This window comes from Castor canadensis, chromosome 1 (assembly GCF_047511655.1).
Source record: "Castor canadensis chromosome 1, mCasCan1.hap1v2, whole genome shotgun sequence".
Taxonomy (NCBI): domain Eukaryota; kingdom Metazoa; phylum Chordata; class Mammalia; order Rodentia; family Castoridae; genus Castor; species Castor canadensis.
The window spans coordinates 171441178-171456029 of record NC_133386.1 but is presented as its reverse complement, the minus strand read 5'-3'; the positions used below and the strand labels follow the sequence as shown (position 1 = coordinate 171456029).

The following is a 14852-nucleotide window of genomic DNA, read 5'->3' as shown; positions in this document are numbered from 1 at the left end:
TTTTTGGTTTCCAGAAACAATACAGTCCCTTTCATGTGCCAAAGAAAATAATGAAGCAGTGGAAGTGGAGAGGGGAAGGGCAAGGAGACTCAGTGAAAGCTTTCCATGAAGAAGGCTTTCCATGCGCACTCCTACATCAGCATACAAATAGCCGTCTCAATCATGGGCCAGAGTAGAACCAGCTGCTGAAGAATGTCAAAGCTCATAAACATCTCTTATTATAATATCAGGAAAGTCCAAAGGCCCTTTATGTTACTCAAGCCGGAAATCAGTAGATGAACATGTAGACTGGACTCAGGAAAGGCCTCTGTTTTCCTGGAGACCCTGCTTGCTGCAAGATACCTGCCATGGGTCTGGGGGAACCAGCTGTAGCCAGCCACCAGTGGGTAAGAAGAGTGGTTGGGTCTCACCCACCCCTCACTGTTCTCATCAACCAGAGCCTGCCTTCACCAGCCTGGCAGAATATTGACTCTTTACACGCATGTAAAATTCTAGTTAAGGGCTGGGGATATGAATAGCTCCATGGTATATGTGAGGCCCTGGGTTCAATTCCCAACCCTGTTTAAAAAAAAAAAAAACTGGTTAAAATTTTAAAATGAAACAAATCTATTGCTTAGGCTTGACTGCTCTTCAATCCACTCCACAGTAGGAGAAGAGGTTTCTAGAAGGGTTCTGAGTTTTAGAGGGAGCCTCAGTTCATAAAATGGCTTCATCACACCTATTTGGTAGGATTTTTGGGAAGATTTGACAAACTTGAGGTGATGCTGATAATGACATGTGGCACCTTGGAGACTGTGCAGTGGGTACTTAGTGAGTGGTAGCCCCCAGCAGGGCAGAGAGCCATCTCCTGGCTGGGTTCAGAAGCACCTCTGCTCTGTTGGGGACAGTGACAGCAAGTGCAGTATTTAAAGGGGGAATAGCAATAGCACCACTGCCATTTGCTGTATGGCCTAACTGGACGGTGACTCTTCCTATCATCCACACAGCCTGAGTCACCTCAGCTAGGTTTCTGCTCTCTGCCTTTCCCCTCAGGCCACCTCATTCTCTTGAGCTCTCTGTCTCTCTCTCCATGTTCCATCTCTTCTCTGACTGACCCTCTGAGGACCAGTATGAAGGGACAGGAAGAGAGATGACTTTGTTTTAATCTGGTATTCAATCCCTGCTCTCCCACACTCTGACCATGGGATCTTAGAAAAGTCCCTTAGAACCCTCAAGTTCCTCATCTGTGACCTCCTGGGTGTCTTAGCCATGAATTCTTAACATGAAATTTGTTACAACACACAAAGTAGGTATATAGTGATAAGGTTAATCACTGCCTTAAAATTGTTCAGACTCTGTTCTAAGAAGTTTTGTATGTATTAACTCATTTAATCTGTAAAACAAGTCTATGACATAGGTGCTATAACTATCCCAATTTCACCAGTGGGGAAACTGAACCTCTCATTTATTGCAACAATGGATGAATGGATGGATGCATGGATGCATGATGGATTCCATGGCAGTTATAAGAACTGTTTTCATTAAAGAATCTGACAAGTACCTCATGTCTTCTATACCCTATGCCTGCCTCCCTTTCAGTATGTTCCTGAGACAGGGATCTCTGCCCCTGGACTAGGTATGGCCACTTCTGAGCCTCCCAGACAAGATGGCACCCACAACTATCTGGTTGTGTACATGGTTCCTCTGAAGGAGAGGGAAGCTCTGATCTTAGGAAAGAAAAATCCTAAAAACACAAGAACACCAGTACAACCAACTCTTGCATGACTTTCTCTCTCCAGAGGCACCAGCCATGCTGGTCCAAGGTCTGTCAGAATGCTGGAAACATCTAACCAACCCAAGACCCTGGCACAAGATGGCCAAAACTCATATACAAACAGGTAGCCAGCCTGGACAGCTGTTGATTTGAGCAGAGGGGACCAAACCACCTTGAAATGGCTTCTGGCACACAGTAGGCACTTACTAGCTGCTTGATTGGATGGTAATTTTCTATGCTACCAGTCTATGTACATTAACCACAAACTCTATAACATTCCTGTGAGGAAATGGAGAGTCAAATATCTAAGGACTTTGCTCAAATGGAAAGGAGCCAAGTGAGGATTTGAACTCAGGACTGTAGACTCCTGAGTTTGTATGCTTAGATACCATGTTCAAAACCAAATAATTGAAGAGCGCTTCTGTTTTCCTTCTCCACTCAGTCCCTCTTTCTTAGCACCAGAACGAGGTCTGTTCATTTCTCACTCCTCTCTGGCTCTGAAGTCCATCTGTATGATCCCATCCCTCTGGTCTTCTCTGCAGAGAAGATGGCCTGTGCCCCCAAAGAACACCTCAGGGCTGCAGCCTTTCAACCCACTGGGTGAGAGACAGATGTTAGTAGAACCGGGGTCTCCTTCAGGGGACCCTCATCCCTCATTTCTCACTGTGACTCCTATGCAGCCTGTGACTCCTACTGGACATCGGTCCACCCTGAATACTGGACTAAGCGCCACGTGTGGGAATGGCTCCAGTTCTGCTGTGACCAGTACAAACTGGATGCCAACTGCATCTCCTTCTGTCACTTCAACATCAGTGGCCTGCAGCTGTGCAGCATGACGCAGGAGGAGTTCATCGAGGCGGCTGGCATCTGCGGGGAGTATCTGTACTTCATCCTCCAGAACATCCGCACTCAAGGTCAGTGGCAAAGGGCTGAGCCTGGGGTGGAGACCAGATACCATGAAGGGGCCTTTTCCTGCGTGTGACTCGCACAGCAAAATGTTATTAACTGGAACTCATAGCCGAAACCTCTCAGTAACTAGAAGCGCTAGTACAGAGATTTTAGGCAAAAGGAAGAAAGTGCAAAAAAAGCAAGTTGAGTGCATTTGTTTTCTGACACAGAGACTCCTTAAGTTGTTCAAGCTGGCTGTGAGCTTATTACATAGCCTAGGCTGAAGTCTAACTCACGATCTTCCTGCCTCTGTCTCCGGAGTGCTGAGATCACAGGCATGTCATCTCAAATTAAATACACTTTTAAAAAGGAAAGAGAAACTTAAAACACATGTAGAACTGCCCAGGAGCCAGAATGATAATCACAAAATAATGCAGAATGTTCACACAGCCATAAAGCCATGAAGAGGGGACAAAAAGAGCTTTCTGCTTTTTTGTATTTTTTGAAAGGGAAAAAATTAAATACACCTTTTCCCTACCCGTTTCCAGAAGAGTCCAAACAATTGGCCTTTCATTTTATAGCATTCCAAATAGTTAAGGACCAAATAGCCAGAAGGTGGCACCAGTAGCATTTTTTAACTCCAACATGCCTTCTGAATCAAGTGTGATAGCATGTTTCTTTGAAACCAAAAAGGTTCTTTGGCATCTAATTCTATGTCCCAATGTCACAGATAAAGGAACTGATGTCCCAGCATTTAGATGACTTTCCCAAGGTCACCCAGCACACAGGGCTGATTCACAGATAGTTCTACAAAGCAAGGCCTTGGAGATCAGAAAGACCTGTGTCACATCCCTGGCTCCAACACTTGGAAACCAAAAGATCTGGCAAGACGCTTAACCTCTTACCTTCTCAAAAGCATTTAGTGAAAGATTACCTGGCACAGGACATGGGTATAAATGACAGCTATTTTGCAGAATGGAACCAACATAGTCTTCCAAGTCATAAGAAAATTAGCATTTATATAGATTTGTGCTACTTTTGGCCTGTTCTCCCCTTTGACCAACACATTCCAGGCATTCTGATCTCCGGGAATTACAATCCCATGTCAGAGATCATAGACTTGGAGCCAAAGGGAGCCAAGTGAGTGTTTGTCTCATGTTCCATTCAGAGCCCAGTGACCAAGTGACTAACTAGCAAGGCTGGACAGGAGTCAGTGGTCCAGCCAGCTCAGAGCCCCACCCTCCTGGTCCCCAGCTGGAACTCGCTCCCCAGGGCCACTCAGAAGATCCACAGAGGCTGCTGGGATCCCTGGCTGTAGCTGCTCTTTCCAATTGACTTGCAAAAATGAAGAGATTGTTCCCTCTCTGGAGTGTCTTCAGAGTGGCCACATAGTCTCCAAGTTTCCTTTTGATGTAAAACTAACCCACAGAGGGGAAAGTTGTTCCCCTTCCCCCAACACATCCTTTTCTGGCATGACCAGTGGAAACCAGAATCCCATGGAATGGTTCGTGGATTTCTTTTTCTTTCCCAGGTTATTCCTTTTTCAATGATGCTGAAGAGACCAAGGCCACCATCAAAGACTGTAAGTAATGAAGCTCAAGCTGTCCAAAGTTATGCCCAGGCTATTGTTGGGCACATGGGCTTAACCATGTCTGAGTACCCTGAAAGGTTAATGAACCAAAGCAAAACCAAGATTGGGAGAAGAGAGTAGGGAGAAGTGTGGTAAGAAGAGCATTAGTATGGGTCTGTGGCATCATAGCTCTGGACTGTGGAGTCCCTATCCTCCCTCAAGACTCCATTTCCCTGTCTATAAAATGGCAGGAACCTGCTGGTTGTGGTAAATTCAGGAAATAATGCACACAAAGAGCCTGGTAGGTGCCAGCAGGGCAGATGCTCCAAAAACTGATGTCCATTAGCAGAAAACTAATTACTTACCACTTAGCACCCTTGTGGTTGGTAACGTTTCAATCTGAGCTCACTCAATAAGTCAAGCTGGTAATTATAAGATGATGGAGGATCTTAAATGGCCTTATGAGCCTGAAGATTAAGCCCCTCCCATTCCACTTTCATTGGTGAAAAATATTTAGAAAACAAGACTGTGGATCTTCCATTTTTAAAAGATGATTGTTGTTGTTATTGATTACCAAGTCCCATGCAAAGATCCTGATCCAGGACCCAGGAGGAGATGTGGTCTTGGTTAGGCCCCTTCCTTCTTGGACTTCAGCCCAGCCATCTGCAAAGAATTGGAGCACATGGTGATTTCCAAGGGCTCTGACAGGTGCCAGTCAGAGGGACAGACACTGAGAGACCATTTCTTAGAAGTTATTTTTTTCTCTTCTTAATATTTCAATCCAATCAATTGAGGATTCAGGTTATTTGGTTCCTGATTAAGAAAAGTCTTGGGAATTTTGTCTGTTGTTTGTTTTTGGAGCCATAGCACAAGAACAACCAGGTGATATACGACACTTGTGGAGCAGGTCCCCCTTTCTTCCCCATGGACCCCAGCTTCCTTATAGGACTGAAGGAACAGGTTTCGGGGTGAATGGCAAATGCAGAGGCCCTGAGGCAAGAATAAGCTGAGTACTTGAGAAAGAACTCCAAAGACCAGAGAGGCTAGCATTGGGTTGTCCAAAACAGTAGCTACTAGCTATATGTGGCCATTAAAATTAGATAATATTCAAATACAGCTCCTCAATAGCAGGAGATAGCAGGCGGCTAGTGGCTGCCATATTGAACTGCTAAAATTTCATCATCACCAAAAGTTCTCCTGGATGGTGCTGGTAGACCTTTGGCAGCACCCATAGAAGAAAGGCAGAAACTGAGGCTTAGAGCAAGTCAGGGCAGACTTGTGAGTAGGGAATTTTGAATTTCATGCTAAGCAGGCTGGGAAGCCATTGAAGGGTGGTAAGCATGGAAACAGTAAGACCCCAGCTACATTCAACTATCTCTCAGGCTGCTGTGTCTGGATCAGAAAGGAGTTCAGCCAGGAGGCTATGTCCAGGATGGTAATGCCAGTGGCCTGCACGAGTAGTGGGGAGTAGATGGAAAGAAGTGTCTGGAAAGAAATTGTGGGATGAGGGTTCTGCATTAGCATCTCTGAAGCTAACCCCAACCATGGACACAAGCCCTCTACCAATGGCTCCTGCCACTGAAAATGGCACCATAATGGTCCCCACCATTAAAGAAAATGGTGCCTCTGCCCATCTCCTCCAATCATAGTAGCACAATTTTTAGATGTAGCTCAGCGTTGGGGCATCTGTTGAGTCCACCTGAATGCTAGTCCCACAGCTTCTCCATATTCCAGCCATATTCATGACCAGGACACCATGGCCTTCCCAAGGCTCCTGAGATCTCTCTCCAATGAGTATGTTTTCCCAAAATATGAGCCCTATGGATAGTTTGATGAGCACAGAGGTTGATGTGAGACAACAGTTTGGTAACGTATACAGTGAGCCCATTCTAGAAAATCTAGGATGTACAACCACAGAGACTGTGGCGCAGGTAACATTTCATGGCCTCAGACTTTCCCATCCCAGAAGTGAGAGGCTGCCTTTCAATTTTGATGTGCCAACCAGAGACCACAGCCTATAGAGGAAGACAAGGTGGCATCCTGGGACTCCTGACAGTGTTACCATTGGGTCTTCAGCTATCATTACCATTTATTAGGCACTTCTCATGTGCCAGGTGTAGTACTAAGTATCCTACATACAGGAACCTGCATAATCCTCATCTGTTTCTGTCAGGTTGCACTGTTACCTCCATTTTCATCTAAGGAAACCTGAGTTATAGTAAATGCAGAACTGGGATTCCGTCTTGTCACCTCAGAGCCTCTGCTCTTACCCATTAAGCTATGCACACTTGCTCCTACACACACACACACACACGCACACGCACACATGCATACACACACATGCCCACTCTAGGCCCTTCTATTCTACCCACTCAGTAAAGACCCAAAGCCCAGGGCTCCTCTAGGTTTGGGCCAATGTTGACAATGATTCACAACAGAGTGGTCTTCAACTGATGATGCCCTGACCCAGCAAGTTAGGAAGCCATCAGAACTGGCCAAAACAACTCAGTCCTTTCTCTTCACCTGTCCTCCACCAACCTCCCCTGCAGAAATGAAATCCGGGAAGTGAGGGGCGGGCTGCACCACACCTGGGAATAAAGTCTGCACCATGGATTCACATCTGGCACCGCTCTGCCTCCTGAGCTGCAGAGCATCTCCGTGACCTCCTGGCATGAGGTAGAGATTTATGGCTAGAGCACTAGTGTCCTAAGACACTAGCTTCCTTTGAAAAGCCTGTCCCCCAGATCCCCATCCCAACTTCTAGAGGGGACTTGACTATGATCTCAATCGTAGGCAACACTTTAAGTTTGACATAGGCTACACTTTAAGTTTCCAGTCTCAAGGCCAACCAAATGTCCAAATCTCACAGACAGCAGAGAGTGGGGCCATGCCTCCCCTTGTCCCCCAGCAGGCACAGGAACACAGCAGAGATGCTGTGAGGCAGGAAGAGTCATACTGGCATTTGCAGAGAAGCCAGGTGGGTTCTGGGTGCTGCCGAAGAACCAGCAGCTGATCATGGTGGCGGGTGTGATTTGGGCACCGGCTTCAACATTGACAGTGCAATACCACCTTCACCACCACTACCACCAAGCAACGCCTTGAATCTAGTCAACCCATGAGTGCCTTCAAAGCCACCACCATGAACCTGGAACAGAGCAGGAAGATCTCTGGTCAGACAACCATTCCCATAACCTTTGACATCACTATGATCGCACCTGTGCTATGTTCGTCCTACCAAGTCAAACACGCTCCATTCGAAACACAGGGGAATCGTAAAAACTGAAGGGCAGATCACTTCCCCCCCTGCTTGCAATTTGGGCTTTTCAATGAACGTTGATTTTCTATTCATGGTTAGTAATTCACCTTTGTCTTTCTTTATGGTTCTATTTGTTTTCTCTCTTCCCCAAAGTGTAAATCAAAACAACGGATAGGTCTAGAGATAGAATAGACATGCATCCTAAGGGTGGCTGGTGCTGAGTGTCTGACAATTACAAGCGCTCATCAATTCTGAGCTAATAAGTGTTTGTTAAGTGCCCATGTTGCTTCCCACTAAAGACACCCTAATGCAGTAGTTGTGAGTCAGCTGTAAAATGGTTGCCCACCATTTGATAAACTCCTTAAACATGCTAAGTTTCAAATTCCTCCTCCACAAAATGAAAATCACAACAATATCATGCAGGGTTGCTGCAGGACTGAAATGCTGTATGGGAAGCACTCAACAAACACTTGGCATAAGTATCAGCAGTTAATAGAGAAGGGGACGAGACGAGAGGGATTTTTACAGTAGTGGGACTAATGCTATGATACTGGGGAGCACACAGGCGCTACTCAGAAGGGATCCAACTCAGAGGGTAGGCACTGGGAAGGCTTCCAAAGAGGTCTTGTGAGAGCACAAGTGATATGTGGGAAGCCTGTATAAAGGTCCTGAGGCAAGAGTAAGCCTTACCCCCATTGGGATCATCTGGCCCAAAAGAAGAGAAGAGGTTGGGGAGCAGAAAGAGATAAGGTTGGAGAACTGGGTAGGGTCCAGTTTGTGAAAAGCCTAACTAATGTGACCATCTTCAATCTGGAGACAACAGGGAACACCCACTACAAGGTGTTCAGTGGCACTGGGACAAGTCGGTGTGGGCAACAGTGTGGCACACAGGACACCAGTCCCTCCCTTGACAGCATAGCTATTCCTTTATTCAGGGTAGTGTACCTAGTGGAGTACACAGTAACTGCACAAACCCTGCCCTCTAGTGGGCACAGAGAGTGGACTGCATAAATAAATGCCTCACATAGTAGCTCAAAGGTGAGGAAGTAATGGAAGTGGATCTGTGGATATGGAACACTGCACGGGGCATGCACGTGTGGCCACAACTTGCATAGCCCGGGCAAGGCCCTCCGAAGGTGATTTGAGCCAATATTGAGATGAGGATGTGAACCCACACACATCCGAGGATGAGAAAAGGGAAGAGTGAGTACAAAGGCCATAAGTGGAATCGCCTGCATGTTTGAGAAAGAGCCCGAGGCCAGAGTGGCTCCAGCAAAGCAAGGAAGAGGCTGAGACAAGAGGTAGAGACTTAAAAATGAGGCAGCAGGGGGCGGATCCTATAGTGCTATTTCTTAAAAATCATACACTTTGGGACAATGAGTATACAGATTATTAATTATAGTGATATATATACATAAAAAACTCAACTCAGTATTGAGTTAATGTCTTGCTTCCTACCTTTATAACCTCTAGACTCTTCACTTCTAGTGGGTCCTTTGCTATCTGTTCTCTACACAGTAGCCAAGGGATCTTCTTAAAATGCAGATCCTTGCTTTACACTTTGATATAAAATCCCAAACCTTCACCTGACCTCCAAGGAAGCCCCTGCACAGCCAGCCAGCCATCCACATCCCCAGCATCACCCACTCCTGCCCTCCCTGGCACAGGGTGTGCCTGCCTCACTGGAGCTCTCTTGATGCCGGGCTTTGCACTTGCTTCTCCTTCGCCTGGGACCTTGTCTGCCTCCTCACCTCATTCTGTTCATCTTTATCTCTTATCATAAACGTGCCCTGTTCCTGAGTCCCCACTTCCTTAAGTAGATATCTTGCCACCCCATCCACTATCTGATGTCTTGCCTCCTTCACAACATTTAAAGCAATGGGCTATTGGGATCTTGCCCGGCTAGCCCATTAGTCCTCCAAGTTTACGTGAGCAGGGACCACGCCTGGGTGTTCGCTGTTGCATCCTAGCACCAATCCCAGATCCCAGACTGCAGCAGGGCCCCAGGATTAAGTGCAGACATTCCCCAGAGGCATATATTGTGTCTTTGGTCCCTTTGTCCCTTCCATCCACTAATCACCCACAAAACACCTCAAACAGCACCTTCTGCCACAAAGGCTGCAAATGAACAGTTCATTCTGGTGCAATTTGGGGTTGCATGTGGCCTCTAAAATTCTTTCCACTGCTCTAAGTCATTCTGTTTCAGATGCTGATTCCAACTGCTTGAAAACAAGTGGCATCAAAAGTCAAGATTGTCACAGTCATAGTCGAACAAGTAAGTGCAGAGACGCCATGTTTCATTTCTAACTTCTTGAGACCATTCCACCTTAGCAAGCTTCAACGCTGAGCGTTTGAGTGGACACTCAGCTTCTCCAGGAAAGCAGGAGAGGGATGAATGATTGCTTTCATACCTGTTATCAGAATCAGGGATATTTCTGTTCACTTGACCATGGCATTGTAAGAATTGAAGTGGGGACGCAAAGAAATGTTCGAATCGTATTGTATTTCTGAGTAAGGGTTTTCATTTTTCCCAGTCCACTATTGGGTCTTCTCTTGAGGTACTCAAGGGAGAAGAGTGAAGAAAATGTCAAGTGTTGGCCTTCCTGAGAGCCTTTCCCAGAACTAAGAGATGTCCCCAGGGCAGAGTTAAGCCACACTCCACAGATTGGTGTGTAGAGAACAATCATTCCATGCTCGGCACGGTTCTAACCACTTGCTATGTCTTCAGTCATTAAATCCTCTAACCTATCCTATGGCATAGGTTCTCTTATTATCCCACTTCACAGATAAACTAACTAGAGGGATCGCAGTTACAGAACTTGGAGGAGACAAATGCAGGACCAAAAAACCCAGGTAGTCAGACCCCACACCCAGTCCTAACCACACTCTCACGGAACAAGCGAAATGCCAACTTTTCTTGAAAAATGAAATTGCAGAGCAGTTGTGGCTGCAAGATCTCAGTTCAACAATAATGCCTGTCAGAAAGGAGAATGAAAAGATCATTTCCCTCAGCCCATTAAGAACTAACGTGTAGTTCTATCAGACAAGAACACTGTGAGCCACAGTGGTTCAGTCAGTGGAAATTTGGTGTTTCTGTATGTGTGTTTTGCTACTGCTTTGTTGGAAAAGTCATTTCACAGTTTGTAAAGCAGGCAAGTCAGACTAAGGAAAATTCTCATGGGTTCGTGAGAAGTCATACAATTCTCCACTTTAAAAATTATATATATATGTATATATATATATACATTAAAATATGTGTATTTTTTGTAGTTCAGTATTTTACCTTGATAAAGGGAACATTTTTTTAAATATATTTTAAGTAGCTAACTTTTTCCCTTCTTCCCAAAAGGCCTCCAAAGTTCTCACCTGTGGGAATTTGTTCGCGACTTGCTTCTCTCTCCTGAAGAAAACTGTGGCATTCTAGAATGGGAAGACAGGGAACAAGGTATTTTTCGGGTGGTTAAATCAGAAGCCTTGGCAAAGATGTGGGGACAAAGGAAGAAAAACGACAGAATGACGTATGAAAAGTTGAGCAGGGCTCTGAGGTAAGTTAATAGCATAAAATACCATGAGCCTTCAAAGACGGGTTATATAAAATGACCAGCCATAGAAAATTGCACTGTTTTTGCAGCTTTTTACTTGACAATGGAAAGGTCATTAGTTACAGGTGGGATTAGGGTTTGTAAGGTGACACGATGTCCTTTTTGTTCTTGGCAGCATTCCCCAGGGATCATTCTGAATCCAGGCCATCTTGTGTACACACACACACACACACACACACACACACACACAAGCATGTTCTGAACTGAGTGTGGTGAAGTTTAGTCCTCAAGATGTCTGGGAAAGGTTTAAGTGTAAGTTGATAAGAGGGTGTGAAAATACCACGGTAACCAAAAGCCAGCCTTGTCACCTGAGAGGACTGAGGAGTGTTTAAGTTCTGTTGTTTTCCTGGGGTGCAAGCCCTCCCTGAATTTCTCTCCTGCTTGCTTTCACAGATACTACTATAAAACAGGAATATTGGAGCGGGTTGACCGTAGGTTAGTGTACAAATTTGGAAAAAACGCACATGGCTGGCAAGAAGACAAGCTATGATCTGCTCCAGGCATCACTCATTTTATGAATTTCTATCTTTTCAAACAATCAGATTGAAATAGACATTTGAAAGTCTTTAAAAAAAAAAAACAAACCTACAAACGTGCTGATAAAACCTCCACATCTCAGCTTACATTTGGATTCAGTTATTATCTACTTGGGGTGATGGTAGGATCTCTTAAGAAATCTCCCTCACCGCAAGGGGAAGAGGCACCTTGCTCAAACATTATTTCCCTAATGAAGTGTTCAGAGGCATAGCAGCCAAGGTCATTGGTGCTGTTTAGAGAGAAGGATTCAGTTCTGTGTCTCCATTAAAGACTTATCCAATCCTCCCTTCCCAAAAGTTCAAAGGTTCTCAGGTGTTAACTGAGGCAACTCACACAGGGAAAAAAATCATGGTTAGCTTGTAGTTTATAGTAAGAGAGGGTAAGACGTAAGACATGCATACTTTAGATTTTAAATCATTAAAGTCAAATTCCATAGGTGAGTTTCTTAATAAAAGAGCTAGGTCACAAAGCCAGGACCTAAATGGACTTAGCATAGTTTCTTACTCAGAACATCTTTTTGGCCACTTAGCAAAACTCCCACCACCATCCTTCTGAAGCTACACACTTACAATTAGCCACGTTTTGAACCACTGCTGAAATTAAATTCCCTCTTCCTCTAACTGGTGCCTTGGCATCAGACATGCAAAGAGCTGGCCAACAGACACTTGCATCAACTCCCAAATCACTATTCTTTCTGTGATTCAAGCGTCAGTGCGAGAAAATCAGAACTCACTGATTCTGTCTGGCAGTCAAAATGTTAAACTTTGTAGAGCTGGAAATGTCCCAATGACCTGTAATGGCCAATTAAATTGTGAGTCTCTTTTGGTTTTGTCTTCTTACCTGATGTGTACCCAAGCGCTAAGACATATTTCCTTGACAAAAATAACAACAGTGAATTTACAGCGATCAATGTTCGTGGGTTAGCGTCTGCACTGACGTTTTCTCATCGGTCACTGCTGTGTTAGTTGCTAGTGACCTACAACCAGGTGGACTGGCCCTGGAACTTGGATGTCACCAGAGCTGGGATTGTCGAGTGAAGAGGCACTGAACCACAATCCACTCTGCCGACCTCCATGCTTAGAGTTTAGCTTCTAAAGTAACTTGTTTTCAAAAAAAAATGTGAATTACTGTAAAATAATCTATTTTTGGATTCATGTATTTTCCAGGTGAATATAGTTTGTAAACAATGTGAATAAAATATTTAACGTTATTCAACTGTCTCTGTGTTGCTCAATTCAGCATGGCAAGCTCAGCGAAGTACTGACATCCTATAAAGCCTTTGATGACCTATTTCCTAAAAGATGGGGAATTGGTTTTTAAAGAGCCCAAAAGAGATGCAGGAAATATACAGAGTGATACTGTCTACCACCTTCAATATCATAAAGTACAGGTTCCCATTACAAAATGGAGCTCATGGGCTTCTGTAACTGACAGATGTATTTCTGTTTGATGCACACACAGCACGTTTATTTATTTTTTGTTTAATGTTTTGAGGTTGTGTTTTATTTCTTCCTGAGAATTCATTATATTATTTAGAGGTCAGATTTACATAAAAACCCAGACTTTTAAGGCTTGGGGTGTGGCTTAAGTGGTAGAGTACCAGCCTAGCAAGTGTAAGACCCTGAGCTCAAACCCCAATACCATCATAAAAAATCCAGGTTTCAACCTTCCTCTTCCTCTTCCTCTTCTTTTTCCCCTTCCTCTTCTTCCTCCTCCTCCTGTCCCCCCCCTCCTCCTCCTCCTCCTCCTCCTTCTTCTTCTTCTTCTTCTTCCTTCTCCTTCTCCTCCCTCCTCCTCCTCCTCCTCCTCCTCCTCCTCCTCCTCCTCCTTCTTCTCTTCTTCACTGGTGAGCTCAGGGCCTCACCTTGGCTAGGCAGGCACTTTACCACTTGAGTCACACTGCCAGCCCTCTACCTTCTTTTAAAAAATCAGATCTAGTAATGTTAGTCTCTTAGTCTTTTGTGGCATTAATTTTCTGGATCTCAGTGGAAGATGTACCTTTGATCAAAGCATTTGGTCACTTCCTACTGCTTTTTGGACATGAGGTCATCAGCCATTCTACTTTGTTCTTGCACTATGGTTTCTGGTTTGGGCTTTGGTTTTTCACACATCCAGAACACTTTTATATTTTGAATTTGGGACCCCTTCCTTGGCCATCTGAAGAGGTAACTACCACATTAAGAAACTGAAGAAAAGCCCACAATAGGCCGAAAGAAGAAATTGTCCAGGGAGTTGGACATTAGCTCACAGGGGGACAGTTGGAGCTTTGGAGCAAAGAGCTTGGCAGTGAAGGCATGGCAGGAGTGGTAGGCACTGAGGCAGGCAGAAGAGGGCCAAGAAGACAGGACTGAAAGTAACATGCTGCTGAGTTATGCTGCTCCCTTTGCCCCACCTCCACACATACACACATCAGTAATCCAGAGAACAACAGCAAAAATTAATCCTTCTGCTACTCAAGAAGTTTCCATTTTACGAAAGCATTAAATCAGCATCTTTGTTGTATTAGCTTCCTAGGCCTGCCCATGGCAAATTGCCAAAGTTAGTGTCCTATAACAAAAATATTCTCACAATGCTGGAGGCTGGGAGTCTGAAATCAAGGTATTGCCAGAGTCATACTCCCTCCAGAGGCTGTAGGAAAGAATCTCCCCTTGCCTCTTCCAGCTTCTGGTGGCTCCAGGCATTCCTTGGCCTGTGGCTGCAAAATTCTAATCTCTTCTCCCATCATCATGGCCTGCTCCTCCTCACTTAGATGGACACTTACCACTGGATTGGGGACCCACCTGGATAATCAAGATAAGCTCATCTTGAGATTCTTAACTTAATGATAATCTGCCAGGGCTCTCTTCCAAAAGGACTGCAGGAGTTAGGACACCGATACATCTTCAGGATAACCATCATTCAACCCACCACATTCTTTAAAGCAAGAGTTTTACTTAAGCAAATGACTCCATAATATCATTCATTAAAGGACAGAAAATGCAAGGGATGTTTAATCCATTATACTTTATGCAAACAATGCCAAATCAAAAGGGCAAAAGATGAAAACAACAGACAATGCAAAATTCACTTATGGAGCAGAGAGCACAAGTGCTTTCTTTAGTAAGGATCCGAAATACGGCTGTCCATAACAAACTTTCAGTATATTAATGTGTCATTGTTTAAATGTTTCAAACATCCAAAATTGCATAGAACTTTTTGAGTTCATTTATTTTAACCTTTCACATCTTTCAAAAGTCCGAAAGGGAT

The 14852-nt window shown here is 44.7% G+C and overlaps 1 protein-coding gene across 3 annotated transcripts in view; it reads left to right on the top strand.

Annotated features, from left to right (window-relative positions):
- Elf5 (E74 like ETS transcription factor 5) overlaps window positions 1-12816 on the top strand; it is a 36934-nt gene extending 24118 nt beyond the window's left edge. For all 3 annotated transcript variants that reach the window (XM_074044289.1, XM_020182793.2, XM_074044302.1), the window contains exons 3-7: window positions 2434-2667; window positions 4173-4223; window positions 9674-9742; window positions 10817-11012; window positions 11463-12816. In XM_074044289.1, the coding sequence (XP_073900390.1) occupies window positions 2434-2667; window positions 4173-4223; window positions 9674-9742; window positions 10817-11012; window positions 11463-11559 (647 nt within the window). In that variant the 3' untranslated portion in view covers window positions 11560-12816. The remainder of the gene's footprint in view (window positions 1-2433; window positions 2668-4172; window positions 4224-9673; window positions 9743-10816; window positions 11013-11462) is intronic.
- Window positions 12817-14852: the final 2036 nt, after the last annotated feature.